General features: G+C 52.3%; 14 protein-coding genes across 14 annotated transcripts; 5 read left to right on the top strand and 9 right to left on the bottom strand.

Moving 5' to 3' along the window:
• Positions 1 to 1,155: 1,155 nt before the first annotated feature.
• On the bottom strand, positions 1,156 to 2,400 carry N7474_002078 (HNH endonuclease signature motif containing protein; the record flags this gene model as incomplete). Its single annotated transcript, XM_057193493.1, has 1 exon — positions 1,156 to 2,400. The coding sequence occupies one exon, from the start codon at positions 2,398 to 2,400 to the stop codon at positions 1,156 to 1,158; it is 1,245 nt and encodes a 414-aa protein (XP_057058446.1).
• A 129-nt stretch (positions 2,401 to 2,529) lies between these two features.
• On the bottom strand, positions 2,530 to 4,816 carry N7474_002077 (uncharacterized protein; the record flags this gene model as incomplete). The annotated part of the gene is made up of 3 exons (XM_057193492.1): positions 2,530 to 2,727; positions 2,786 to 3,338; positions 3,396 to 4,816. The coding sequence occupies 3 exons, from the start codon at positions 4,814 to 4,816 to the stop codon at positions 2,530 to 2,532; spliced, it is 2,172 nt and encodes a 723-aa protein (XP_057058445.1).
• Positions 4,817 to 5,914: 1,098 nt separating this feature from the next.
• N7474_002076 (DNA-directed DNA polymerase eta) lies at positions 5,915 to 7,873 on the bottom strand (the record flags this gene model as incomplete). Its single annotated transcript, XM_057193491.1, has 1 exon — positions 5,915 to 7,873. The coding sequence occupies one exon, from the start codon at positions 7,871 to 7,873 to the stop codon at positions 5,915 to 5,917; it is 1,959 nt and encodes a 652-aa protein (XP_057058444.1).
• Positions 7,874 to 9,108: 1,235 nt separating this feature from the next.
• On the top strand, positions 9,109 to 10,072 carry N7474_002075 (putative transcription factor RfeG; the record flags this gene model as incomplete). The annotated part of the gene is made up of 3 exons (XM_057193490.1): positions 9,109 to 9,249; positions 9,311 to 9,355; positions 9,407 to 10,072. The coding sequence occupies 3 exons, from the start codon at positions 9,109 to 9,111 to the stop codon at positions 10,070 to 10,072; spliced, it is 852 nt and encodes a 283-aa protein (XP_057058443.1).
• A 1,310-nt stretch (positions 10,073 to 11,382) lies between these two features.
• Positions 11,383 to 11,678, bottom strand: N7474_002074 (NADH:ubiquinone oxidoreductase subunit NDUFA3; the record flags this gene model as incomplete). Its single annotated transcript, XM_057193489.1, has 2 exons — positions 11,383 to 11,429; positions 11,495 to 11,678. 2 exons carry the CDS (start codon positions 11,676 to 11,678, stop codon positions 11,383 to 11,385), a joined length of 231 nt encoding a protein of 76 aa, XP_057058442.1.
• Positions 11,679 to 12,037: 359 nt separating this feature from the next.
• On the top strand, positions 12,038 to 13,581 carry N7474_002073 (dolichyl-diphosphooligosaccharide-protein glycotransferase; the record flags this gene model as incomplete). The annotated part of the gene is made up of 4 exons (XM_057193488.1): positions 12,038 to 12,179; positions 12,231 to 12,341; positions 12,398 to 13,104; positions 13,156 to 13,581. The coding sequence occupies 4 exons, from the start codon at positions 12,038 to 12,040 to the stop codon at positions 13,579 to 13,581; spliced, it is 1,386 nt and encodes a 461-aa protein (XP_057058441.1).
• A 260-nt stretch (positions 13,582 to 13,841) lies between these two features.
• On the bottom strand, positions 13,842 to 14,247 carry N7474_002072 (PET191 family protein; the record flags this gene model as incomplete). Its single annotated transcript, XM_057193487.1, has 2 exons — positions 13,842 to 14,034; positions 14,111 to 14,247. Coding segments are annotated over 2 exons (330 nt in total), but the record flags the coding sequence as incomplete, so codon positions are not given.
• Positions 14,248 to 14,520: 273 nt separating this feature from the next.
• Positions 14,521 to 16,098, top strand: N7474_002071 (sterol esterase; the record flags this gene model as incomplete). Its single annotated transcript, XM_057193486.1, has 2 exons — positions 14,521 to 14,566; positions 14,732 to 16,098. 2 exons carry the CDS (start codon positions 14,521 to 14,523, stop codon positions 16,096 to 16,098), a joined length of 1,413 nt encoding a protein of 470 aa, XP_057058439.1.
• A 268-nt stretch (positions 16,099 to 16,366) lies between these two features.
• On the bottom strand, positions 16,367 to 17,314 carry N7474_002070 (uncharacterized protein; the record flags this gene model as incomplete). The annotated part of the gene is made up of 3 exons (XM_057193485.1): positions 16,367 to 16,708; positions 16,776 to 17,188; positions 17,278 to 17,314. The coding sequence occupies 3 exons, from the start codon at positions 17,312 to 17,314 to the stop codon at positions 16,367 to 16,369; spliced, it is 792 nt and encodes a 263-aa protein (XP_057058438.1).
• A 1,290-nt stretch (positions 17,315 to 18,604) lies between these two features.
• N7474_002069 (ABC transporter substrate-binding protein) lies at positions 18,605 to 19,729 on the bottom strand (the record flags this gene model as incomplete). Its single annotated transcript, XM_057193484.1, has 1 exon — positions 18,605 to 19,729. One exon carries the CDS (start codon positions 19,727 to 19,729, stop codon positions 18,605 to 18,607), a length of 1,125 nt encoding a protein of 374 aa, XP_057058437.1.
• A 487-nt stretch (positions 19,730 to 20,216) lies between these two features.
• On the bottom strand, positions 20,217 to 21,018 carry N7474_002068 (uncharacterized protein; the record flags this gene model as incomplete). Its single annotated transcript, XM_057193483.1, has 3 exons — positions 20,217 to 20,385; positions 20,437 to 20,719; positions 20,775 to 21,018. 3 exons carry the CDS (start codon positions 21,016 to 21,018, stop codon positions 20,217 to 20,219), a joined length of 696 nt encoding a protein of 231 aa, XP_057058436.1.
• A 498-nt stretch (positions 21,019 to 21,516) lies between these two features.
• On the top strand, positions 21,517 to 22,984 carry N7474_002067 (uncharacterized protein; the record flags this gene model as incomplete). Its single annotated transcript, XM_057193482.1, has 8 exons — positions 21,517 to 21,557; positions 21,611 to 21,792; positions 21,851 to 21,963; positions 22,026 to 22,142; positions 22,210 to 22,282; positions 22,333 to 22,436; positions 22,493 to 22,770; positions 22,819 to 22,984. Coding segments are annotated over 8 exons (1,074 nt in total), but the record flags the coding sequence as incomplete, so codon positions are not given.
• A 465-nt stretch (positions 22,985 to 23,449) lies between these two features.
• On the bottom strand, positions 23,450 to 25,167 carry N7474_002066 (uncharacterized protein; the record flags this gene model as incomplete). Its single annotated transcript, XM_057193481.1, has 3 exons — positions 23,450 to 23,650; positions 23,711 to 24,578; positions 25,007 to 25,167. The coding sequence occupies 3 exons, from the start codon at positions 25,165 to 25,167 to the stop codon at positions 23,450 to 23,452; spliced, it is 1,230 nt and encodes a 409-aa protein (XP_057058434.1).
• Positions 25,168 to 25,998: 831 nt separating this feature from the next.
• On the top strand, positions 25,999 to 27,466 carry N7474_002065 (M20 family metallopeptidase; the record flags this gene model as incomplete). Its single annotated transcript, XM_057193480.1, has 5 exons — positions 25,999 to 26,094; positions 26,160 to 26,542; positions 26,601 to 26,993; positions 27,050 to 27,177; positions 27,231 to 27,466. The coding sequence occupies 5 exons, from the start codon at positions 25,999 to 26,001 to the stop codon at positions 27,464 to 27,466; spliced, it is 1,236 nt and encodes a 411-aa protein (XP_057058433.1).
• Positions 27,467 to 27,646: the final 180 nt, after the last annotated feature.

Here is a 27,646-nt window from a genome sequence, read left to right as displayed (position 1 = left end):
TCCGCTCAGTCGGTCGGTCGCCGCCACCGCTCGCTACAAGTGGTAGTTTGTATGCACACAGCAACGTTGCTGACTGTAATAGACTTTACGTAGTAATAACAAACCAGAGATGGTGAAATCATCACTGTCCGGCTGCCGTGGATCGCAGTCGCCATTCATCATTCATTATTATTGTCGGAGACATGAAAAAAAGTGGATGGGGGCTCCACAAGGTAAATTGCCAAGGGCGACGAACCGACCTTCGGTGGAACAACCGTCTTGTTCGAGGCCTCGATGACAGCAGGATCCATGATGTTTATTATTACCCCTTACCCACTCAGCCACTATTACTGTCTAGGTTGAGTAGTACAGCCACCCAACCGTTTCATATGAAGATCGCGCCCTGTCAGTCCCAGGGTATACTAAGTGCTGTACATCCGCACTCGTCATAGTTAAATCCCCCAGGGCTGACGGTTGGGGGCGATGTTTGAAGGGGGCATTTGTACATACTCATGTAGGAGGAGTACGATCAACCCAAACAGCAGACTCTGTGCGATAGCAGCCAAGGATTCGTGGAGGCAGGGATTGATGAATCTCAAATCTTCGGCCGAAGGGCAGGGTCCTAGAATATGCTAATGGACGATCTCAAGCAACTTAACTTCAGCTGTCAGGTCCAGATCCTGTTTACGCAGGCCCTAATTTCGAGAATTGTGGAAGTCGGCGGGGCCGGCAGTTGGTTCTAGATGCTGCAGAGCGGTGGGTACAGTGGCTTGCCGTGTAGCCTTTTGTGAAACATGGCTCAAGGGAATACGACAGTGGCTGGAGCGCGGAGGATTTGCCTTAGGGATTGGGGCAGCAGTTTCACTACTACTGTTTGGTCTTGCCCGGTGGGACATAAGAAGTGAAGCATTTGTAAATGCTTGGTGGCTTCGAATGGTCGCTTGCAAAGCCTCTTAGTTAATTTGTGTGCCGGAATACGAAGAATGAAAAACCATGCATTGAAGAGCCACCGAAATAGTAGCACCAGGACTAAAAATATCAATCGATGACCGGTGTGGCTGGCCTAAGACATCAATAGCCTCTCTCCCTGGCTTCAAGGCCGTTGTCGGACTGTGCATAGGATCTCCGATGTCATGTCATTCCCCGAACAAATCACCGTCCGAAAGAAAGGAAGTTTCAAAAATAGTCCAAATTGGTACCTTTCTCTTTCTCTTTCTCATGTGTGGCCCATGAATCCTTTTCATCCGCTCGATCCCAAACAAGTGTGGAGCTCTTCTGGATCCAATCCTCTACCACATGCCGTTGCTGCGATAGAAGCGGTTTTGCCGTGCGACTGTCATCATCCTCCTCATCATCATCGTCATCGGAATTCTCATCTTCACGAAAGAGTGCCGCCGCCGCAGACATGCCCACAATCCGGTTGAGATGCCACTGCATCTCGAGCAAGTCGTAGCTCGGAAGCGGGCGGTTCACCGGATCGTCCGTACGCAGCGTGAACATGTGGCCGGACTCAATGGGACGAAGGGCAGTTGTGTCATTTTCTTTGGTAGGAAGCACAACGTTCAAGTCATCGACGCTGCACATGTCCTTCGATGAACCAGGTTCCTTGGCGATATCCACCAATCCATACGGTTTGTGCGATTGTTTGGGCTGCCAGTAGAACTCCACCTCCATGGATGTGCCATCATGGGACAGAGAAACGGGACGCAGTGCAAATAGGCCATTCGCCCAAGCCGCGCGCAGGTCGTTTCGGAGGCAGATCAGGTTGGCGCAGGTATCCAGCGATTTCGCCGGGTCGCGAGGATCATTGTAGACAGCATTGTGCCAGCGCTCTGCGGTCTCAGCGTTCCAGAAGAAGCGCACAAATTGCCAGATTGTCGGCGAGGACGAGTCGTAGGATTTTTCGTCGAAATAGGTTGGGTAGATATGAGCGACTTGGTAGATGTTGCGCGCGCCGGTCAGGACGCATCTTTGCCCGTCTCGCTCTCTGGCCGCGAGGCGGGCAGTCCTGAAACAGGTGCCGCGGGGCTCGAAGACGGATTCTGTTGGGTCGGTCCGGAGGTCGTTCCATGGGGATGGGCGCTGCATCCATTTGTACGGCAAGGCGCAGCAAAGGTCTGTGACGACCCACATGGCCTTGTCCGACAGCTGTGCAAGCAGGATGATGAACTCGAGGTTGGCGATATCGCACACCTGGACGCAGGCCCAGAACGGCGCTGGCACAAGATGGTCTACTAGCGTTTCTTTGAGTTGCCGAATGAGGATTGCTCGCTGTGGTGTTTGGAGGTTGAAAAGCTCGTCGGTGATGCGGACAGCTGTCAAAGACCGACTTCTCCTGCCAGACAAAGTCCTCTGCATGGAGCGGACTAGTCCACCGCTTGTGTCAATAAGAGGAGACATCATCGGGGTGATAGTGACCATTACGGACCGATTGCGGGCATGTGTAGAGAGACAGAAGGCGCTGTAGATGGAGGAGTAAAAGGCTTCCCAATCAGCAAGGTCCGGCCATGTACCCATGGCTAAACAAGGCAGGCGCGACTGGGAATAGGATCATCTTCGAGGCGCATCTACAACCCAATCGCGCTCCCGTATCCTTTTCTCCTCCAGCAAGCGCGGTCGCGGCGGGAGGCGGTCCAGTGAAGCAGACGGTGGTGGCAGACTAGCACGCTCGCGATGAATCTCACGAATGCGGCGCCGGCGAGCCTGACGGATCTCATCAGAGAGGTCAACGAGCTCATCTATATCCCGCTATTGAGATAGGAGTCAGTTCAGCTGCCGTGAGATGTGAGAGAAGAGAAAGACATACCGGTTCGAGGTACGAGAAGATATAGTAGAACATCCTCGTCTCTTCATACTCATATCCCATCCGCTCAATCGCCTCCCTCACCACTAGATTCTTAGTAATCTCTGTCCAGCGCGAGTCTCTCTCGTCTTTGACATTCATAACCTGCTGTCCAACGCCTGCAACTCGTTCTGAACCCCGTCCCGAGTCTCCTCGAGAGGTCAGAGCGCCGGTCATCTCAACCAAATCCGGTTTCGACGGTGAACGGACGACGGACCATTCGTCGGTTGTATCATTCATTGGCTCGATATCTTCCTTGCGGCTGCTGCGAATTGGCATTTCTTCTTCGATATCGCGCACGCTTCGGGCTTTCCCTGCTCGACTCTGGGAGTGCCCAACGAGTAGCGACTCGCTCTCGTCGACAACGGATTTGTTCGAGAGCCGTGAGAATGAAGTCTCGTCGGGCTCCCAAGGGTTTTGAAACTCCGGTGATGGTCGACCAGATGGTGAAATCGAGTCTTCTTTGTCTCGTTCTAGGACAATGTCCTCTTCGGACCTAACCCCATTTCTAGTACTTCTATATCTAGTTAGCTGTTACCATCTTCACTTCACACTGTGCTCTCTTCGCACTAACCGACGGTGTATATCCAATTCCTCAAGTCTACCTCTTCCAGACCGAAACTCGGGGCTCGATCCCCGAACTGAGCGAGATGCTTTCATTCCTGGTAGTTCATCAGCAAACCCCCATTTCAGAGCAGATATTGTCTCACCATGATCAATATGTCGATGGTGAGTAAACACATCCTGATGAATCGGCGGCGCACGGATAGGTTCCACGGAAGATGACCGTTCACGAGCAGACCCCCGACCTCTCTTCCACTGGATATCCACATCAACGTCCCTCCTGCCTTCTCTCCGAGCTCTATCTTTCTCATATTTTCTCATCAAGATGGCCTCCTCATCATCTTCTGAATCTATAAGCCGAGGACGTGGTCTATCGCGTAGAGGCCGGCGACTCGGAAGATCAAGTTCATCGTCGTCATCGTCCGATCTCGCCAGAATGGGCTGGAATTGATCATCCTCAAATCGAGGGTTGCTGTAGGGTGGCTCCCCGGGTTTGCGCCGAATAACCACCTCGTCGTCTTCGAACATGAATTCTCCACGACGTCTCCTACTGCTTCGTCTGTTCTCCTCGTCACTGCCGCCGAGGATGACTATCTCTTCCGTCACTTCGCGGGGAGGAGGGCGTCTTGGTCGCGACGAGCGGATGTAGAGCTCCTCATCACTCTCGTCGTCGTGTCTCCTCCCACCGCCGCTCTTGCGATCCCGTATCCTAATCTCCTCTTCACTCTCATATCCACGACGACGAGGATCGCCTTCCTCCCTCCGTCGAAGAATTACATCGTCATCCTCAATCTCAAGCTTCCGTGTCGAGCGACGCCGAGGATCTCCCTCCCTCTCCCTATGCCGAAAAACCACATCATCTTCCTCAATCTCGAGCTCCTGTGTCGAGCGGCGCCTCCTCCCGCCACCTCTCTTATATATCTCCGTCTCCTCAAGAAGAACCTCTTCATCCACATCCACCTCCCTGGAACGAGGTCGAGGCCTCCGCCGCGGTCCAGGTGGACGAATATATACCTTCTCCCCCATCTCCCTCTCCATCTGGGCGGGAGAAACAGGCCTCGGTCTCTCCGGCGAGAACTCCTCAACCAGCTCCTCTCTTGATCGCCTCCTAACCATTGGGCCCCGTTCTCGTTCTCTCGGCGGACTGCTGAGCGCCTCGCGCATGAAGTCACGCGGTGGCCTTGGCCGCGGCCGCGGCGGCTCCCGCTCGCGAAGACGGAGACGTTCCTCCAAGTCGTCCTCGAGCGGAGGCGAGGATCTGCGTCGGCGGTGGTAGTCTACGTCAACCTCTACATCATCTCCGATGATGCGGTCTCGGTCTCGTCGACGGGGGCGCGGAGGCCTCTCCCGTTCTCGTTCGCGGGAGCGGTCGACTTCGTAGATCTCTTCTTCGCTGGAGTAATACTCCCTCGGCGGGGGTCGGCGGGACATTTTGGGGGGGGGGTTGATTTATGTAAGTGGATGGGCGATGCAAGTTCATTGATTGGGTTCTGAGAGTACGCTGCTGGGTTGCTGCTGTGGTGGTGGGGTGTTGGTTGGGTTGGGCTAAGACAATCACCAGTTGTTGAGTGAGTGGGTGGATGAGCGATAAGCGAGTGCAAATGTCCCAGCTGGGATTTCGGAGGGTCAACCTCGAATCAATAAAAGGCACCTTATGTACACCAAGAGAGAAGATGGCAGAGAGACAAGTGAAGCGAAAGTAAAGTGAGGCTGAGCAGTCCAACTGATCAACCCCGCCCTGATGTCACTCAGCTGTTTATAGATCTGGACCATGGATCAACATCGGAAAGCGTACGTGGAACCGGAGGAGCTTTTGCCTTCACTTCTACACATATAAAGCCATCTAATCTCTTAGATAAAACTGGGCAACATCCGCCTCATTGTGGTCGCTCAACCATCGCAAACCTTGTATCCACATATCATTGACCCAGTCCTGCCTCGTTTGAACAGCAACTAGCGGGCGAAACGCCACCGCTTCCTTGGAGAAAAAAGCCCCCTCTAGGTGGAATGAAACCTTCCCAGTCGTTTCTCTCACGCCCGACTGCTTCAACGACAGCAGTAAACCGTTGACAGAGTTGGAGCCTTTTGATCTCAGCGGGATTTGTTTTTATAGCTCCCGGGACAGGGCAGTCCATGCTTAGCAAAATCGGGATGCATTAGAGGGCAGCATCAGGAACTGCCATAGCGGAGTCGCAGTCAATGATAGCGGGAATGTTGAATGATGGATCCACGAGGACATTGTTCGCATTGAGATCCTAGTGAGCAAGACCGAATCCCTCTCGAGAAATCTGTCTTCCAAAGGGTTTGGCGAGAGCCCGGAATTCTTGCACTAGCTCGCTTTGACCACTGACCGGCTGCTCTCCGAGGGTTTTGCTCAGCGCTAGAGGGTAATCTGCGTAGAATTCGGAGGCAGAACTATATGGACCAGAGACTGTCTCAATGAGCGGTCCCGCAACGAAAGACCGGCAAACATATCTTGCCTGCATATGTGTATATCTTTGTCTATAACAATATAGTCTAGTTTGCTCCTCACTGAAAAGCTAGTCGCCTCTGCCCTTTCTCGGGTTTACCACGACTGCCCCTGCTACCTCGTCCTCGGGCGTTGGGAGCCGTAGCTATCCGCGATTGCGATTGCGATTGCGATTGCGTAGCCCTCGCTTCTTCGCGGTCCTGGTTGGCCAGGTCTTTGGCAAAATGCCAGTCTTCGTGCTCGTCTCTCTCATGTTCGGGTATTACTTGGGAGCATCGATGGCAGGTAAACTGTGCCGTTGGACTATCCTCAATCCCTTCCTCCGAAGGAAATAGCGGAGGAACCTCCGCTGTACTTGTAGAATCGAGCTGTTCCGGCTCGGGAGTCCCTCTAGGTGATGTAGCACAGTCATCGCTGGGATGGGAAGGCTTTGCAAAAAAGCGCTCGATGCCATTATTCTCGCCGACTTTCCTCCGTTTCTCCGGTGGCCGATCAGATAGGCCATCAGCCTCGCGAGGTCCTCCTGCATGACTCAATGATTTCGCTTGAGCCCCTCGCAGGAAGAAACTCTCGATCGCCTTGTTTTTGGTGACGCCATCCTCAAAGCTCCCCACACTCAGGGAAAGGTTGGAACACGGCCATGCCTGTGCCTCGGCGACAACTTGCCGCATCAAAGTCTTGGCAAGTTCAAAGAGCAGGTCCTCGTCGATCACGTTGGATGCCGGGATAGGCATCTGACGCGATCGGGACTGCGCCGCCAGTCTGTGATGTAGCGTGATGACTCGCGGACGGCGCCTATTTTCAAGCACCCCGTCCTCCACGAGACGGCCGTAGATATCAGCCGCGAAGATCCGCAGCCATTTTTCCGCTTGGTCGATCGAGTTGATGCTTGGCCGAAATGACTTGGCACTCAACATCGACTTCATTTGAGTCCGAGGATTGACTTCGCTCCGGTCCTCCCCGCGGATAGTACCATACAACCAGGTTGCCGTGTGGTCATCGAGTTTGGCACGCAGCTGGTCGAGCGGAACATTCAAAAGGTCACTCACTTGCTCCGTCCCAAAGAAAGTCCTGATTTGATCGCCGAGTTTCCCACCAAGCATCCGAATCTGGGTGAACTTGTAGCCCGCAAGGAACATCTGCACGGCCCGGTTGCGCACCACAGTTTGCTTGTCCGGTTTATTGCACGCGCTCCCCAATTTCGCCAGCATCTTGTTGCGTGCCACACCCGCCGAGCAAGTGTAGTTGAGCTTCTCCCACACGGCTTTGCGAACAGACCGGACGATTTCCGATCCTATCCGCATGGCAATGTCATCCCAGTCCGGATCATCTTCCTCCGTCTCTTTTGAGTCCAGGTCAATGAGGCAGTCTTCGTTCCACTCCACGGCCGTGGTCGGAGGACGAGGCAGCTCAGCATCGCGGTTCTCGTCTTGGGAGCTTGCTCGGAGCTCGGGATATCGCTGCAGAAGGACGCCAAAGACCAGGGGGGATAGATCAATGAACACCTCATCGATGCTGGCCTTCTCCACGCTGGCCGAGAGCCCTTTTGTGTGGCCATTTTCAGACCAAGTCGCCAGGTCGTCCTTCATGGTTTGGAGGATCTTGCGAGATTCCGCCCGATAGGGATCCAGCGACACCTTGTCTGTTTTGATGTTTCTGAACGAGTCCTCCCGGTACGCCCAGCGCCCGCCCTCACCTTCCCGAAAGGTTGCGACATGCTGCAGAACGATGGTTGGACAAAGCTTGCGGGCTTCTGCCGCCGAAAGCATGCGGGTGATGCCGAACGGGCGCGCCGGGTAGTTGATTGCAATCAGCGATTCCCACTGGCGGACGGCGAGGGGCGTGTCGCGTGGGGTGCCGAGGCGCACCATCTCACATTGCGCGTAGAAGGCATCGAGATCGATGTGCGCGATGATGCGGAGAGGAGTCGCTGTCGAGCCATGGCGCAGTAGTTGCAATTGGCGATATGTGTAACGTGAGGGATTCAGGGTCGGCGGGGACGCGGTAGGGTCTGACATGCTCGGGTCATGGTGTAGATAAGGGAGGTGAAGTGGAGGTGAGGTGAGGGAAGCTGGGTGAGAGATGATCTGGGTCCAGTTGCTATGAACCGTGGAAGCGACAAGCTTAATGGGGTTAGCGTTATTTGGGACTCGATCTTCTACTTCGTGGAGGAGTTGCACGATAAGTTCATGTAGTTACTTGGACGGTCTAGAATCATCTGAGTCAGATCTTCACACCACCGTGATCAGACCAGCCAGACTTTTCCCCCCAGAGTAGTGCGTCCGTGCCCAAGCACGCATTTGTGCCCAACGGGGGCCTCACCCGCGTGTGGCGACTCCGGCGGTGCTGGCCACCGCCAGATCATCGGCTGGCCCTTGCTCGGTCCTGGTTGCAGATCGAGGAAAGGCTGCTGCTGGCCCACCGAGGAGGATATCCCAGTATGTAGTGGGGTAGTTAGTCGTTCAATATTATCCCCGATGGTGGGCATCATCAGTCGATCAGAATAATAATCATAGGTCAGAATCAGGACTGGTTTATTCTCGCAACTGGCGGCTACCCACAGGTCGCACGCATTCAAGCGTGGCCTGGACAGTAAGTAGTAGTAGTAGTAGTGGGGAGAGCCAGTCGTGGCACCAGCCCAAAGAAGAGCCCAACCCAAACAGAGTCAAGCCCACTTACGTCCGTCCCCTCTTCCTTTTCTTCTTCTTCTTCTTCTCACCCTCATCCTTTCTTCACTCCTCTCCCTCTCTCTCCCCTCAGTCAGGACTCCCCTGTTTCCCTCCCCCCAATCCCTTCTCCCCTGACGGATCGCCCCTCTCGCACCCCCCAACCTCGTGTCGCTCCGTCACAAGGCACCTGTCGGGCACTCGTCAACCCTCTTTTCTCCTCCCAGGACATAAACGCCCCCAATTTTGGACTACCATCGTGGACTCCCTGGATTTACCACAACTCACTGGACAGGAGGGACCCATTTTGTTACCCAACGGACTCAATATTACTTTATCTGGCCACTTTTTCTTCCGTGGATGCTCTGCCGCTTTATAAGTCGTTACTGGTCGCTTTGAACTTGTGCGGAACGCCCGATAGAGACCTGCTGTACATTCGTCGATCTAAAAGGAACCACCTATCCTCGGGATACTTGCCATTGTCCCGGATTGATTATTACCTGTTGGCTGGCCACTGAGAAAAACTCCCACCGAGGCTTAATTCCTTTAATTCCGGACCTTTGATCTATCTGCCTCGGAAAGCCATAATGACAGGCCGCTACGATGGACGCCCGGAGCGTCAGAATGAATACTTTATCCCAGGTGACGGGATCAGTCGAGAAGTGATTCAAGCAGATATCTGTCGCTACCTTGGAAACGATGCCCTCGTGAGACCTGGCAACCACAATGTCCGTCTTTTCTCTCTCGTCGTATCCACCGGGTGCAGCTAACTGAACGACAATCCCACAGGGTCGCCAAGGGTTCTTCATCCGTGCTTATCGGAATCTCACCTCTGTGAGTGCTGCGCCACGCGACTAACCGTCCAAATCTAACCACAAACTCCAGGAGATGATTGCTGATCTAAAGGCCGACTCCGCCCGCTGGGAGGCGGACGTGTCGCGTCGGGCTGACCAAGGCTATCCGCGAGGTAGTTACACACAAGACATGAATGTAACTCATGCACCTCCTAACACCCTTCCAGCAACTTATGCCGGGGCGGCGATCCATGATGGTCGCCAACCCCAACAACCGGGGCCCTCGCCTCCCACATTCAGTGCGGCGCCCGCTCAGCCCTACATGGATCCCTATGCCCAGAGTCCCTACAGTGGAAACCAGAATGCTCCTCCTCAATACTCGAATGCTCCATCTTCATACCCTTCGACCCACTCGCCATACGGACAAGGCCAAAATCCCTATCCTCCACCACAGGTCTCCTATTCTGGGCCCAACCAACCCGTGGTGACCGCCGCGGAGATGCACTCTTCCTATACCTACACTCCCACGGGCTATGGCTACGAGGGTAACCGAAACACTGCTCCCAGGTACCCGGGCCCGGGTCCGGGCTACGAGGCTGAGTCGGACTACTCCTCCCCTGTGACATCTGGCATTCCGTATCCTACCACATCTGCCCCGGATCCCCGGATAGGAATGGAGCCCAGATATACGCCGGAATACGATCGCACCAGTAGGCCACAGGCTGCCAGAGAAAGAGACCCGCATCGCCGGCGGTGATGAATAGCCCAAAAGATGATTCCCGGGGGGTCTGTTTTTACCTTTTCTCCTCCATTGGTGGCCCACTGGATGCTTCTTTCTTCTTTGTCTCTCTGGACTGAGCATCTCCGCTCAAGGAAAACATAATCATGATGATAAATGTCGACCAACTTTTTTCTTCTTTCTTCCTGGACAACCGCGTGCATTTTTCTTACTCGTCGACTATACTTGCATACCTTTTGCAACCCAAATTGCTCTTTGCCCGTCCAGGAATCTTCCCACTGAGATGTTTTGATCGCAATCCACCACTCGTCAGGAGAAATGGCCCAAATCAATCCTTTGGATACATGAATGCCATCCTCTTGCTATCTCTTCCCTGGACTGCGGATCCCATTGGAGTCATCGTCGGCCTTACTCTGTATCCAGAGTCTCGGTCTTACTGGGGATGGAATTCCTCCCCTTAATTTTCAGAATTCCCATTGCGTGCAATCGGCCAGCAAGGAGTAGGAGCGTCGTTTGTTGAATGATCCGAAAAGGGGTGGGTTTTTTTTCTTTCTATGTGACTGCCTCTGCGTTAATGATGAGTACCGGATATACTACCTCGTCCTTGATTGAGCGCGGGTCGGATCCTCTTTTGTCGATGTTTTGACGGTGTACAAGGAGCGGCTTGTTTTCGTTTTTTATTACCTCTGATCTCCGTGGGAGTGGAGCCTGTGCTGTTCTTAGTTGGTTTTCACTTTTGGGGGGAGCGTTTTATTTGCACTTTTGCTAAGTGCTGTGGGCGATCTCCTTGTAGATATGAGCATATACGGCGTTGATGCTTTCTTGACTGGCACTTCTGGCAATTTGATGTCTGTCTCCGTGGATTCTTGTCCTGATTGTGTAGAACTGTTTGTCTTAGGGTTCGTATGTCAACCCACTATTACAACTCAGAGCAACATGAAGCTCGATACAGAGCGGTCGTATCCACACCTCGATCAAAGTTGAACATAGGAAAGCGACACAATGTCGGTTATTGATCTCTCAAGCATAGTAACATACATGTACACTGTAGTGCACCTCGACGCCCGCGTGCACAACAGTAATTGGTATCAAACCACTTCCTTAAGCACAGAAGAAGCGGCGGGTTCAAACAAAAAAAAAACAAGTCTTTTCAATGGCCAACCCTCGCGGATAAACCTTTACACAACCCACCTGGTCGTGCTGGCAGCAGGTTAACCTTCAATATCCGTCCAATCCATCCGATAATCCCGCCGAATCGGAACAGTCAGGTCAGGACACCCTATAACCTCCGGGGATTCAACCATCGATCGTATTCCAACAGCATCTCCTTATTTATCTTCATATCCCGAGGGAATGACCCGCGGACCCTTCGGAACTGCACAAATTAAACATTGTCATTTAGCCATATACTCCCTCGACCTTCTGAGGGGATGTCCTTACTGGGATATGACAGGGGAATAGGCTCCGGGTCCACGTCGCCGAGCGCCCGGCGGAGCGGGGGCAGAGTCACCAGCGCGACGGGACCCATGGATCCAATCAGCAGAGAATAGAAGATGGCGGGCTTCTCGTGGGAGGCCCAGCGGAGGTAGCGGATCGGGGTAGACCAGAACAGAGGGGTCGACATGGCGGCTGCTGGGGAGATGTGGAGGAGGATTGAAGAGGAATTGATGCAGAATAGAAATCAACGCCCGAGGGAAACACCCAAGAGGAAGTGTCTGGGCTGGCAGTTGGATGGTGTGGTTGTGGTGGTGGTTGTGGTGGTGGTTGTGGTGCTGGACAAGAGCGGGTTGAAGTAGGAAGATGAAGAAGTTGGAAGTCGGAGGTGGAGAGCGGCGAAGAGTCTTGGCACTCCGTCTGTTCACTTAAACACGTCGCCTCTCTAACTATACACATCGTGCATCATATCATCCCCATCACACTCCCCACGTCTTTCCTCTCTTTCACAGTTCTGGATTCCGCTCCGCTGTGCGGAATTGATCCAAGATGCGGTGGTGTTTGGCTTTCTTTCTCGGCTGCTTGTTGGCTGCGGTAAATGCGCTGAGCAGCTCCGGCAGCCGCCTGTTGGTGGTCCTGGAAGACACCGCCGAGAAGAGCCTCTACTCGACCCTGTGGGCCGACCTAGAAGGTACTGCGTTTTCCCTGGTGTCCTCAGTGCACTTACTAACTCACTTGCAAGGTCGCGGCTATGATCTGTCCTTCGAATCGCCCAAGAGCGACGACCTCTCCCTGTTCCAACATGGCGAGAGAGCTTATGACCACCTCCTCATCCTCCCTCCCAAGTCGAAAGGTGCGATTCCTGATCTTAGGTTAAGTGAATTCATCAATTGACTGGATTATGACCAGGCCTCGGCCCCGCGTTGACCCCGAAGAACATCCTCGAGTTCCTCAACACCGACGGCAACATCCTTCTCGCCCTCTCGGGCAAGTCCTCCACATCCAGCGCCATCAATTCGCTGCTATTGGAAGCCGACATCCACCTGTCGCCGGACCGCTCCGCCGTCGTCGTCGACCACTTCAACTACGATACCATCTCCGCCGCCGAGAAGCACGATGTCCTACTGCTCCCTCGTCCGGGACCTCCGCGTCCGGACATCAAGCCCTTCTTCGATGGCGAGGGCATCCTGGCTCTCCCCCGCGTCGCACCTCAGACTCTGGGCACTGACAGTGTCCTCGTTGCGCCGGTGCTTCATGCCCCGGCAACCGCCTACAGCTATAACCCCAAGGAGGAGATTCCGGCCGCGGAGGATATCCAGGCGACCGGCTCGCAGCTGAACGCTGTGTCCGTCATGCAAGCCCGCAACTCGGCGCGCTTCGCCGTCCTGGGTTCCGTGGAGGCGCTGGAGGACAAGTGGTTCTCGGCTACCGTTAAGGCACCCGGTGGAAAGAAGACCTCCACGGTCAACCGCGACTTCGCGAAGCAGTTGACCGCCTGGACTTTCAAGGAAACCGGTGTCCTCAAGGTTGGAGCCATTGAGCACCACCTCGCTACGAAGGAGGGTGAGGCTCCCGCGGAGCTGAACCCCAAGATCTACCGGATCAAGAACGAAACTGTACGTCACTCCTGTATCATTGTACAACGCACCATACTAACAATCCACCAGTTCTTCAGCATAGAACTCTCAGAATACGTCTACGACAAATGGGTTCCCTTCGAAATCCCCCCTGCCGACGACCTGCAGCTAGAGTTCACCATGCTATCGCCCTTCCACCGGCTCTCCCTGCAGCCGACGCGCCGTACCGAGACGAGCACGGTATTCAGCACGCAGTTCGTCACGCCAGACCAGCACGGCATCTTCTCCTTCCGCGTCAACTACAAGCGGCCCTTCCTGACCAACGTCGAGGAGAAGCACGAGGTCACGGTGCGCCACTTCGCCCACGACGAGTACCCGCGCAGCTGGGCTATCAGCGGTGGCTGGGTGTGGATTGCGGGTCTGTGGTCGGTTATTGGAGGATTCTTGGTCTTTGTCATTGTTTGGCTCTACTCTGAGCCTGCGTCTAAGGGGGCGCAGCTTAAGAAGACGCAGTAGATTTAGGAGTGACGTGTTTTGCAATGATGATGTGAATTGCTTTGTATCTTGTTTTGTGTAGATTCCATCTGATAAGTTTGCCTGGCTGCTCAAACGCCATCCGAGGTTGTGAGTGGTCTGGACGGCTTCGGCTTATATTTCAAAGAGTCGATTGTCATTGTCACGCCGCTTCCCAATATATAAGCAAGATCATAACTCCATTCCATGCCAGTAATAAAACAAATATTCCTCCTCCAGCTTCTATCTTCAAACCCCAACATCTAAAGACCTCTCGTCTTCTCCGGATCCATCTGCACCTCATCTCCATTAAGCTCCTTAACCGACTGAAACGCCGGCTTGCCCGCATACATCTGCTGCCCAGAGGCAGAGCCCGAGCTGCCTCCTTCCAACTCCTTCGATAGGGCGATGGGCTGGTTACCGCGGAATCGCTTGCGCATATCGATCATGCCGCGTCTGTTGGGGTTGGATCCTCGTTAATCGCCGGCTCCACATGGGGGGTTGGTTGTGGGATTGGGAATCTCAAACTCACTTGCACTCGCTCAATCCCTTGCTCAGCTGCTGGCACTTTGTCGGCAGCTCCTCGGCTAGCGGCGAGCTGAGGCATTCGCGTGGGGTGTGCCGCTGGACCATTATGCAGTCGGATTCCTGGAGGCATTGCGCGAGCGCCTCGCCTGGAGAGCAGGGGGAAGTTAGTGGATAACATGGATGGATGTCGGGTAGATCGTGGCTCACGAATATCCCTGCATGAGCTAGGCATGTTGCTGGTGTGATTGTCAACATTCGAGAAAGACAGAAACTCGGACAGAAAAGTGAATTCCCCGGATGATGAGGTAAGCGTCACATGAATCCGCTCTGGGCAGTGACGTCGTTTGATGTACTTTCTTTCCCTTCTCACTTGCTTGTCATTCTAAACTCTCGAAATACCTACATGCATCCAAGATGGCGCGGGTTCCCGTCATTGGGCGCCTTTTCTGGTCCGAAGCCCGTATTTACCCTGTTAGTATAAGACTAACCACAGCACAGGTTCGAGTACCTGGCCCTCGCAGCGTCGCTGGTCCTCGTTCTCCTCGAGACAGTCATTCATCTGATTACCTTCTGCCTGCGTGAGTGACCTCTTACTTGTTGTATAACTCTACTAATCCCTCTCCAGCAACGCCTGTTATCCGGTTCTGCTATGATCAGTCCAAAGCGCTGTTCAACAACTTCATATCCACCGAAGCCCGCGATAAGCGCACCCGAGAAGAGGTTCTCGCTGCCTCAATCGCGGAGGCCTCTGATTTCACTGATATGTGCGCTCTGTTTGGGTACGAGGCGGAAGAACATATTGTGCAGACAGGTGACGGGTACCTCCTCGGTCTCCACCGACTCGCATACCGGAAAGGCGAGGAGGGGCTGCGCGTCAACCACGGACAGGGCGGGCTGAGCAAAAAAGTCGTATACCTGCACCACGGCCTGCTCATGTCCAGTGAGGTATGGGTAGCCCTCACCGACGAACAGCGTTGTCTGCCCTTCCAGCTCGTGGAGAAGGGCTACGACGTGTGGCTGGGCAACAATCGGGGCAATAAGTACGCCAAAAAATCAATGTTCACCTCGCCCGGCTCGAACGAGTTCTGGGATTTTTCCATGGACCAGTTTGCCTTTCACGATATTCCCAACAGCATCCAGCATATCCTTGACGTCACGGGCCAGCCGTCGCTATCGTACATCGGGTTCTCGCAGGGCACGGCACAAGCATTCGCAGCGCTGTCCATTCATCCACTCCTCAACCAAAAGATCGATGTGTTCGTAGCCTTAGCACCCGCCATGGCGCCATCGGGTCTCCGAAACCGCATCGTCGATTCTCTCATGAAAGCATCCCCGAATTTCTTGTTCTTGCTCTTCGGTCGGCGCAGCATTCTCTCATCAACCACCATGTGGCAGACGATTCTCTATCCACCCATCTACGTCCGAATCATCGACACAGCGCTATCAACCCTCTTCAACTGGAAATGCGCCAACATCGAGCGCACCCAGAAAATCGCCGCATACCTACACCTGTACTCGTTCACGAGCACCAAGTCCGTCGTGCACTGGTTCCAGATCATCCGCAACAAGAACTTCCAGTTCTACGACGACGAACTGCACGCCCCCTTCAGCATCGTTGCCAGCGAGCGTTTCTACAAGCCCGTCAAATACCCCACCCGCAACATCAAGACCCCGATTGTGCTGCTGTACGGCGGCAGCGACAGCCTCGTCGATATCGGCGTGATGTTGCGAGGTCTACCGCACGGCACAGTCGCCAAGGCGATTCCGAAATACGAGCATCTTGATTTCCTGTGGGCTTCCGACGTCGATCGCCAGGTGTTCGGCCATGTGTTTGAGGCGCTCGAGACATATAGCCAGGATGCTCAGACTGCGAATGGTGATGTACCGGGTCGTTTGGAGAGGCGCATTACATCTGATGGCACGATTTCGAATACCTCTGCCCTGCGTAAGCAGCATGCTCAGCTTATTAGTTCGCCGTTGGGGAAAACATGATAGCAGCTACGTTTATATATCATTGCTGTTGGATTTCATGTTTGCATGGATATGTTCTTGTATATATTGTGCCCATCTCTGTAAGATCAGTTCTGTCTTTTATATATACCACAATGATCTTCTTCACTCTAACAGCCATATACTTGAGTCAAGTCATTAATTCATAAAACCGGAAATGAATATATGATAAAAGTAGCTTCAAATAAGATCATCTTCAAACAGAGAGACACAGCCCAGACGCAAAAAGAAGCAAGGAACCAGCCCAAAGCTAAGACATGTGCGCACCCCCAGAAACCTGGAACGTCTGCCCAGTCAACCACTGGGACTCCGGACTAGCAATCAGCGAGACCACGCCCGCAACATCCTCAATCTCGCCCGGTCTGCCGAGAGGGGACCACTTGCCGATCGCGGCATCAATCTGCTCAGGCGTCATCTTGTCGCTGCCAGGAACGTAATTGCCCGCCATCTCCGTATACATGTCCGTCTTGACGCCGCCGGCGGCAATGCAGTTGACTGTGATATTGCGCTTTCCAAAGTCCACGGCTAGGCATTTTGTCATGCCCTGCACGGCTGCTTTGGAGGCGGCGTAGACGGCGTGGCGGGCGACGCCCTATGTTCATTTCAATTAGCGGTTAGAAGAGAGAAGGAGAGAGAGAGCATGGTAGATAAACCCCTACCTTCACTGCCGAAATCGACGAAGTCAGCATCACGCGCCCATACTCTGCCATATACTTATACGCTTCCTGCGCAACAAAATACTGCCCCTTAACATTAACCGCGAAGACACGATCGATATCCTCTCCGGTAACGCTGCCGACATCACCAAAGAATTCGATACCAGCATTACTAACGACGATATCCAGGCGTCCGAATTCGCGGTTTACGGTCTCGAACAAAGTGCGCACCTCGGCCTCGTCAGAGACATCTGCCTGGACGACGAGGGCGCGCACGCCGGCGGAGCGGATCTGCGCCGCGACGCTCTCAGCGGCAGAGGCGGAGGCGTCGGAGACGTAGTTGATGGCGATGTTAGCACCACGCTGGCTTAGTTTTATGGCGATGCCTGCGCCGATGCCGCGGCTTGCGCCAGTGACTGCTTTCTTGGTTAGTTCTTTTTTCGGCTTCTTATGGGAAGGTTGATGAGGTAGAGAGGAAGTATGGAGTGGTGGGGGGAAAGAGTACCGACTGCGACTTTACCGGTGAGATCTTTGGCAGACATGTTACGTTGAGGAAGTGAAAGAGACAAAGACGAATTGGAGAAGAGCGGGGGTTAATATGAATTTTAAATTATCTGTGCAGATGCTTTGTAGATCTGACGAGTGTAGTGGGGGTCTGGACTCGTCTAGTTCAATGCTTGCTTGCTTGCATACTGCAGCTACACACCGATCCTTGTGAGAGATTGTGCTTACCACATGCGTGATCATGGCTATGCGGACAGCATCGCTTCTGCTATGTTGCGCGTTAGGCTGTTAGTATATCCTATTCTGGCCATGCTTTGACTGGATAAAGGAATAAGATAGCCGGCAGTTTTTGTTGGGCATTGTAATCTAGTGCGCAATATGGATTCGTAATAGACCCAGCTTTTGCCAAAACTTCGTCTACTTTTGTACTGCGTCTCAACTTGCTGGTGCTAAGTTGTGATGCAACGTCTATCACCTCTTTTTAGGTGCCTTTTTCCAGGCGGCTCCCAAGGCCAACCCGAGAGTTTTCACCCGGGCCCCTTCTCGACTCAATCGACAAACTGGAGGGGGAAAACTTGACCCAAACTCATTTGACTTCTGCCCTTGTCCTTCGAACCGCTGCCCTTCAACCACGGCCGCTCGGCCCTGGATATGTGCCGTTCGGCCTATTGGTCCCTAGATAGAGATCATCACTGGGCGCGACAATTGACCATCGTCTGGTTTGGCCAGTCAGCCGTGTAGATCCTTCTATGGCTCTCTATTCTTACAGCGACATTCGGAATCAGATAAACGATAATCCACTATTTCTAAATTTACGGGAGGCTTTTTAGTCTAGAAAACACATCGCTTTTATAGCATGACGTCTCCTTCTAGTTCTGCAGGTCGCATCAAACTGTTTCCCTCTAATTCCTGGCGATCATGGCTTCCACTAAGCTCTTGAGGGGGCTTGCTGCTTGAACTATGCATCTCGGCCGGCTCAGTAACCCCTATTTCGGGTCTAAGTTTATTTCTCTGCCTCCTGCGGCGATGAAGGCACAGCAGGGCCAGTGCTATCACGGCTATAGCGCCAATTGCATCCATAGCTCTACTTTGGCTATTATCGTGTTGTTAATCTTATGAATATAAATATGGAAGAGAAGTTGATATTTTATTTTATGTATGCGAGCGTGTGGTAGAATGGCTCTAAAGCACCGACCCGAACCATGTCTCACAACTCTACATGTGGAGTTCTCGGCTGTTCCGATAGCATCCTTTCTATCACATAGAATCAGAAGTTCTGGCCTCATCGTTGACTACATTTTCTCATCGCGGCCAAGCCATGAGTTTTGTCACTCAGGTACGTAAAGGATCCGGAAGCGGTTGGGTTGCGCAGGGTCCCTATCGACGACTTGGACTGGCGGCCACATCCATTGCCAGACATTGATGCCTGAGATGCGGGAGAAGCTGATATGACCGCGGGTGCCTTGGATGGCAACGCGTGACCAAGACGGAGCAGTACGTGTCCGGTCAGTGCCATGAGAACGCAGCATGTCGGCGAGGACAGTGATCGTGTCGTAGCCTTCGAAGGCGACGAAAGAGGGCGTCTCAGCCAGCCTGTCGCGCAGGACGGCCTTGATGCGTGCGCCCAGCGGACTAAGCCGCTCGGGCAGGTAACGGAGGAAAGAGATCGCAGCGCCATCGTCGCCAAGCAACCTCGCCCATTCGGCCAACTCGGGCTGTCCGGCAGGAGCACCCATCATGAGCCGGGAGAGGCGCTGATCGCGGCGAACGGCCTTAACGATCGCAACCGCCGGCTCTGGCAGGCCGACTAGGAGGAGGAGTGCCGTCGCGCAGCCACCTCGCCGGACGAGCTCGTCGCATATGGCGATAGGTGTAAGCGCGCGTATGTCGAATTCGATGACGGTTCCGCCGCGTGTAGCGAGATACTCCCGCAGGATGCGACATCCAGACGCCCAGTAGATGCTCGTCGGGTCGGCAGCTATGGCGATGCTGTTGTGGCCCGTGGCCAGAAGGAAGTCGGCATAGGTGCACCAGCCGTGGGACTGCGCGGGCGCGAGGCGGGCAACCCAGTCTGTCGGCTGTTCTGTGAGTTCGTCGAGAACGGCAGACGAACAGAGGTATGGCAGGCCAACGGCATCGGCCCTGGCGGCGGCGGCGCGAGCAACAACGCTGTGGTACTCACCCGCTAAGGCGGCAACGCCTAGGCCAGCCAGTTCGTCGACGGCCGCGGCGACCTTTTGGGCATCAGCCGCAGTGTCCCTGACCACCAGTTTGAGTGGCCTCCCGGAGATGCCGCCGGCAGTGTTGATCTCTTCGATGGCCAGTTCGAGTCCCGCGAGCAGGTGCCTGCCAGCATCGATCCAGCCGGGTGGGCTTAGCGGGACGAGACTGCCGATCTGGATGCATGCTCCGTCGGTTTGCCCCGTTTCGCGTATCGGATATGGTGTATTCATGGGTTTGGCGATTCTGGAGGTAAGCAACACTGGGAAGGAGTTGGTGGAGTCGACGCAGTGACCATAGTAGCGAGCAGGAGTGGAAGGTTAGAGTTCGGAAAGGCGTAGTCCTTTTTGCTGAATCTGAAATGACTGGCTGAACACATTACTGTGATTCACCGAGTGCCCCTCCATGCCCATCAACCTCGTATCCTGACATGGTGCGCTACTAGTGCCTGCCGGAGTGTATAATTTATGCTTGGCAACTTACAACGCAGAAACAAATCACCGAAATAAACATAGCATTACGTAAAATAGAGTCTGGGAATGAATCGAAGAGAATAAAGTGGTGAACCTGATTTCGAGCGGACCTAAATCTGCTCCCAACATATGATCATTCCGCAAGCCGTCAAAACAGAAAGCATTCGAGAAAACAGAGTCCTATTCCAAACCTTGCAACCCCCCCGGGGAAGCTTCAAAAAGATTCGACATGTCAAGGAAGCAAACATCAAGCGACTGGGAAGTGCTTATAGCCTATGTCCTTGACAAAAGTCTGTTGCCAAGGACCCTGGAACTTGTGCTCAGCGAGTTCGGCATAAAATTTCCCATGTGCCTCTCCATTGATCTCAGAGTATGCAGGAGTTCCATCAGCCTTCCGCTCATCGGCATAATAGAATCTACCTTTGGTCAATTGCAAAACAGTTGTAGCCGAAGCAAGGAACACTTACTTGAAGCCTCTATTGGAGTACGCGGTAGCAGCAGAGCGGATGATGTGGGCCGTTGCGGATTTACCCACACCAAGATCCAGAAGGTTTGCAATAGTGGCCGAGTTAAGTATATTACCAGTGTATATGAATGTCTTACTCCCATGGTCACTGAGTTGCTCAAAGCTTAGAGCCGCCTGTTGTGCAGCGACAAACGCACTAGTCGTGTTGATGTGGAAGTCTCGACTGAAGTCAGCTAAGGGAAGAGACAGTGGGTCATCTGGGTTGTTTGGAGTCGCCGCAGCAGCTTCAAGGGTGTCAGCCGGGTTTTAGTATAGGGCCTCCTTGAGGAACATGCTTACCATTGTAAACAACAACACTTGGTAGACCGAGCGATGCTTTGACTTTCGAAAAGATGCCCTTCACGGAATGAGGATCCGATAGGTCGGCGGAAATGTGGACTTGGTCCGCATTGCTGTCTTCTTCCTTGAGGCTTCTGGATGCAAGGGCAACTTTGTAGCCCTTTGCGGCAAAAGCCCGAGCCACATGCTGCCCGATATTGGGCCCCGATCCGAGAATGAGGATAACCGGAGATGTGCTAGCCATATTTGAGTTTTGTATGAATTGATGAGAGAGAACGACCATGAGGAAGACATATAAGTCTTATTATATTGGCTTCAATGATCAAATAGCAGTTCCATCTGTATTATCAATCTGCGTGTTTGCTAGTTTTGCTCTGTTTGCTTGAACTCTATCGTAATCCCTTTGAGCTGACCCCAACAGCTCTGTGGGTGGGTCTTCGAGCCAGTTTGTTTTGTTTGCGTTCTAGTTTGTGCTGTTTGCGTTGATAAGGACCAATCAACGTCGACGACAAATTGCGCCAGATGATGATAGTTAACCTAATCGAACCTTCCCCGAACCCCGAGGCTTGATAATCATTCCCGCTCATTGGAAGGCCTGTGGTTTGGCGAGTAATGATGCAACAATCGGGATAGTATCCTCCGTATTTACTAGGGTGAGGTGTCTCTATATAAACCGGGCTGGCTGCAAGTAGTGGGTACAAGTATCTTGTTGGCATTGGTTTTCATCAATCACTACAACCTCATGGGCTCAAATATTTTGGTCACCGGCGCCGCCGGCTACATGTACGGATTACTTTATGGGAGTAACTATCCATATCTGACCTTTTTTTTTACAGAGGAGGTTCCATAATCGCGGACTTTCTGGCGAGCAAGACCACATCGATCGGTGTGGATCGGCTTGTTGCTGCGGTTAGATCCGAAGATCAAGCTAATTCTTTATCGAAACTGGGCATCTGTGTTCTTAAGTTGGATCTGACCGACGAAGATGCTGTGATCAAAAGCGTGCTACGCCACAACAGTATGAGACCTTCTCCAATTGCATTCGTAGCGGGAAGAATTCACTGACAGCTTGCTAGTCAGCATTGTCATTCACACAGCAAGCTCTATAAATCCAGATCTAGCGCTACACCTAATCACTGCGTTGAGTAAACAGGGTGAGGTGAGCGGTGAGAAAACATATTTCATCCACGTAAGTAGCTACATATGTTGCTGCCCGTCTGCTCGTGAATAAATCGAATGACCAGGAGGTAGACCTCGGGATTGGGTGCATTCTTCGAAAATACCGGTTGGCCAGCCGGGCCGTTTAAGGACACGGATGCGGTGTTCGATACAGAGAAGGAATTGGCCAGCTCCTCCCCTCTCCGAAAGGTAAGCATATCGTCTGTCTACCTACGTGGAGATTATTCTGAATAACTTTGACTCTCCCGCCGGACAGACCGACGTGACTGTCATCGAGCATGCCGAAACACGAGGAGTAGCCTGTTTCGTCGTCGTGCCGTCCCTAGTTTGTGAGTACCACAGTTAAACAAATGAGGCTGACTCTGACAATCCTTCTTAGATGGGAAGGGCACCGGCGAATGGAATAAACTGTCCGTAGTACTGCCCGTCTATGTCAAGGCCAGCATTTCGGGTCAAGCCGTTTACAAATTCTCTGAAAACACGGTAGGAAATGGGCTTTTCGAGAGACTGCCAACGGGACTGACTAAGAGGTATTACAGAAAGTCTCAAGCGTGCACATTTCTGATTTGACAGCCCTTTATGGACTGATTATCGAGAACATCCTCCAGGGAGAGCCACTTCCAACTGGCAGAGAAGGATATTACTTCGCACTAGCCCATTATCTCCATTTCAGGGAAGTCTTGGATCACTTGGCTATAGAGTTAAAGGCTCGTGGTCTCATAACAGATTCAAAAACAATGATTTATCCCAATGATGAAGCTGCTGCAAGGTCTCTAGGCGTTCCCGTGCCGTTTGTGCGGCCCTTGTGGAATTCGGGGTAGGTGTTGCAACCATCTCAAGAAGTTTTATCTGATTTGAAATTTAGTGATAACATCATTGCCGAGATTCCGCATAGAATCGGGTGGAGACCGATGTGGAACAAGGAACGATTCTTGCAAAACATCGGTGACGAGATACAAGCGGTAGTGGAGCTTGGAAAGGCGAAGAGTAGTCTTATTGACTCCTTGTTTGAATTCGCTGGAGGGCAACAGGGTCAGTCCTGAGTGACCAGTGGGAATCGCTTCCTATGAGCATTAACGACTACTCAAGGGGAACGGGTGGCCATAAGTAGGGAGTTAATAATAGTGAAAGTGGTGGATAGGCGTATTCATTAGTAGATTTACCAGGTAGTCAATCTATGACAATGATGAATCGATGGTACTTCGTCTATCTATCCTGTCTGTATTTATATTAGCAGAGAAGAGGGAAACTCTGCTCAATGTGATCTGTCTACATCGGGGCACAGCTGCCGTATTTGGAGGATTAGGCGAGTCAGCGTCAGGATACGGCAGTTGGATGAATTACCCAATGGATAATTACTCAACCAATTTTTATAAAACTTCGATCTCGAGGGAATCACACTTGATTGGGCGGTGTATATTGGGTCTCTATAATTTGTTATTCTTTCGGTCTATCGCTAAAGCAACTATGCGCGCTGAATCGTGCAGCCCTATCTCTCACAGCAAATATCGGAAGCTTTCTATCTCATGGTCGGTCTTATTGGATAGCTCGTCCTCCAGTTCCTCCGACACGGTCACTTGTCTCGGTGATCCATACAATCGGTCTCGCCGACGGTTTTCCCATTGGTAAAAGCCATAGAGACAGATTAGGAAGAAAATTCCAAAGATCAATCCCGACATCGCTGCTTTGATGCCAGTCTGTCGAGTCTTAGCATCTTAAAGGTGCAAAAACCGAAGAGGGGTAATATGGTTACTCACTGGATATGCCGGTTCCTCAGAGGGAATGAAAAATTGAGGTCCAACAATATTTCCGACACAGTACGCCACAAACATTAGGGCACTGACGGTGCTCTTCTTCGTGAATCCAGCCACGTTCGAGCTGATTATGCTAAGTGATAGGGGGATGTTGGCAACAAAAGCCACTCCCAGGCAGAGACCTGCCATCTTTCCCGCGCGGTTCTCATCATCCAGCTTCCAAATGAGGATCATACCAACCATTGCAAGTGCCGTGTTTAGGATCATCATGAGAATTCGACTGGAGCTGACAACACTCGCAACCCCAGAGGTAATAACAACGTAGACGATTTGCGCAGCTCCAATTGGCATCTGAATGAGAAGGGCTTTGAGATCCGAGAACCCAAAACCGGCAATAATGATGGACTGGAAACTGGTTATACCTCCATTACAGAAGTTCGCACATAGCGTATAAAGCACAAGAAACCAGGTTTGTGGATCCTTGATAGCCATTAGGACTTGATCCCACTTGAATTTACCCGCATCTAGAACTCCAGTTTTGTTCTTTAGAGTTCGATGCAGGGCAATAGCCTTCTCAGTTTCGTTCAAGAACATCACCTTAGCTGGTGAGTCGGGTAGGAATGCAAAGAGGACGAATCCGTATGCGGCAGTGACGGCGCCTAAAATAAGGAACAATAGCTGCCAATCCTCGAGGGAGGTGCTACTAATCTCCCCAATTCCATAAGCGACAACTCCGCCAATCACTGTTGCAATCGAATTTCCAATGAACCAGGCCGCCTGCCGCACCGGCTGTTCCTCTCTCTTGTAGAACATACCCGTGATTAGGGCAAATCCAGGAGCAATGGATGCCTCTCCCATTCCAAGGAAGAACCTTGCTACCATCAATCCACCGAAAGAGGTGCAGGCAGCATGGCACATGAGAATTCCCCCCACACAAAGACGGCAACGCTCAGGTATTTCCCAAGTGGGAGTTTTACAACGAGGTAGGAGCTTGGCCAGCTCCAGGCAAAGTATCCGAAGTAGAAGACAGCCGATGCCCAATTATACTGCCTGGACTGGAGGCCCTACAAAAAAAGAATGAACAGTCAGTCTTTGTTTTCATTTTTTTTTTTTTTTCAGCAGATGGTGGTAGGAAGGCAGAAAGAAGATACCAAGTCTTGTCGAAGATCAAATAATGTTGCCTGGCTAAGAGCCAGTTTGTCCATAAATTGCAGCATATAACAAAATCCCATCAGGGGGATAAGGCTGATCCTTCTGGTTAGAGATACGGTGCCTCATGCGGTGTTGGCCCGGACTCACAAAAGATCGAGCTTCCATAGAACCCTTCGTTCCATTTGCGGAGTGGCATTAATCGCAAGCATCTCGCCGACATAAGCATCCCGGGCATCAATGTTAGAGTCGATTTCCAGTTTGTTCATGTCGGATGCGGAGCCGTCAGGAAGGGGCTGTTGTTTCTCCATGCTGCGCGAGTCATCAAAGTAATTCGAATAAAGTGATGTCGTAGGATTTGCCAATCCAAAGAGGACTATAAATGGTCTTGATTGTTGGAATGAACTAGTTGGTGTTGTTCGTTATGCCACGACGGATGGCCAATATATAACTAAACTCTGGGGTAAAGGGGGCCGCGGGGTCCCCACCACCGTTATTTAAGAACGCAACCAGGAGATTTGATCTGGTGGTCAACTTTGTTGATAATAGATTGGATGGCTAGCTATGGAGTACAAAGACCTTCAAGCGACAACGCCATCGACCAGGAGATCATTTCGGTTCTGAGCGACGACGGTTAATAATTTCGGCAGTTCAAGCCTTCGCTAATGCTTTTGAGGACAGATACCAATATTCCTGTCGACACTAGGGTTCGGCATCGGCAGACTAGCCAATTGTAAGCGTCGCCTCGGCAAGTAGTTTTCTGTCACCCGCCATCGGTAAACGCCGAATTTTCTTATCGCCCCGTACGAACCAGAAGGAAAGGTGTCCACCTGTACCCCACAAACTCATTGGCGTGGCGCGACCCTCCGATACGCGCTACCAGCCTTGTCGACGACCTGTAATTGTTCTTCGTTGGCTGTGGAGCTTTGTTTCTCCGCTGTCAAAAACTCCCCGGCCTCCACGCATAGGGCTACCTGATTGAGCATAGTAGGCGGATCAATAAATAAGTTGACGGAGAGCGAACAGAAGAACTAATAGCGGAAGTCCAGTGTCAGATTAAATACGCCCGGCCCTCCGTCGGAAACAGAACTTATATGGAGAACTTCGTCTGAATAGCTTGCTCTACTGATCCTCCAATAAAGATGACTCGGTCGACCATAGATATTGATGATGTCCGGGCATACGTGGATACTGCACTCGGGACACTGGAAGGATCATTGCGAGAATTGAACCACGAGGTATCTCCTCCACCATGTTCACTCTTCACCTAGCTGGCAGCTGACGCATCGGTGCTGGGTGCCAGATCTGGTCACACCCGGAACTTGCGTATGAGGAGCACCGCGCTCACGATCAAATCTGCAACTTTCTTGAGAACCGGGGATTCAAAGTCACACGCCATGCCTATGGCATTGCCACATCATTTGAAGCTTTGAGTGGATCGGGTGGACGATTAATCAACTTCAACGCAGAATATGATGCTCTTCCAGACATTGGACATGCCTGCGGCCACAACCTCATCGCCACTAGCAGTATCGCTGCCTTCCTCGCTCTATCTTTCATTTTGGAAAAATACGGTATTCCTGGACGGGCGCAGTTGTTAGGCACCCCGGCTGAGGAGAATGGAGGCGGAAAGGCCAAGCTTATAGATGCAGGGGCCTATAAGGGAGTTGACATCTCCCTCATGGGGTATGTTTCTGTGGTCTGATTCTACAATATTCAAATTGTCTGCTAATTCCACTAATAGTCATGGTGGGCCTAAGAAACTATTCCCAGGGCAGGAACCATCAGATGGCATTGCTGGAACATTGATGAATGCTCGTAAAAGGATCAATTGCGAGTTCATTGGCAAGAGTGCCCATGCAGGTGGTAATCCGTGGGATGGGATCAACGCTCTAGATGCCTTGGTAGCCTCGTACAACAATGTTGCAGTGTTGCGACAGCAGCTCCTGCCAGACCAACGAATCCACTGCGCCTTCCTTGAAACTCCTCCTGTTGCAAACATCATTCCTTCATTCACCAAAGCATTTTGGCAGGTTCGAAGTCCGTCGCTCAAAGGGCTCAACACTCTGGTTTCCAAGGTGCGCAATTGCATGGAGGCTGGAGCACTGGCTACAGGTTGCCAGGTTAAAATATCCGAGTATGTCAAACAAATCTATTGTCAAAATGCCACTCAGATACTGACATGTATGAAAGGGAGGAGCTGTACACGGATGTCCTGTTGAACGACACTCTTTGTGAGCAGTATCAGGTCCACATGGGGCGATATGGTCGCAAGGTGCTTAAGCGCCACGACAAGGTCATGACTGCTTCTTCAGATATTGGTACAAACCTTGAATGATCTTGTCAAGCATCGTAGGACTGACACTGGAGATAGGAAATGTCAGCTATGTGACTCCCACGCTTCACACCAGCTTCGGGATCCCAACCCAGGAAAACTCATTCCCGCACCACCCCACGTTTGCCGCTGCGGCGGGAACAGACGAGGCCCATGCTGAGGCACTAATTGTGGGCAAGTCGCTGGCGCTAATCGGGTGGGACATGCTCACAAACGAGACCCTCTATGAGACGGCGCGGCAGCAATGGCAACAGGAGATTGCACGAGCAAATTAGATATCATAAATACATTTACGCATGCAGCTTCATAGTAGCTTTTCTGGCAGGAGACTGTAGGAGATCGGTCCTCCGTTGCCACTTATGTGGTCAAAATTTGGACGCTCCGATCGCTGGTAATTGGGATCGTGGGATCTCCACTGAACTCATCAGATCTACAACCGAGAAGAATAATAATAA

Source organism: Penicillium riverlandense (assembly GCF_028828495.1).
Source record: "Penicillium riverlandense strain IBT 135883 chromosome Unknown utg000001l_segment0_segment0, whole genome shotgun sequence".
Classification (NCBI taxonomy): domain Eukaryota; kingdom Fungi; phylum Ascomycota; class Eurotiomycetes; order Eurotiales; family Aspergillaceae; genus Penicillium; species Penicillium riverlandense.
The sequence above is the reverse complement of the archived record's forward strand: the minus strand, read 5'-3'. Positions and strand labels throughout refer to the sequence as shown.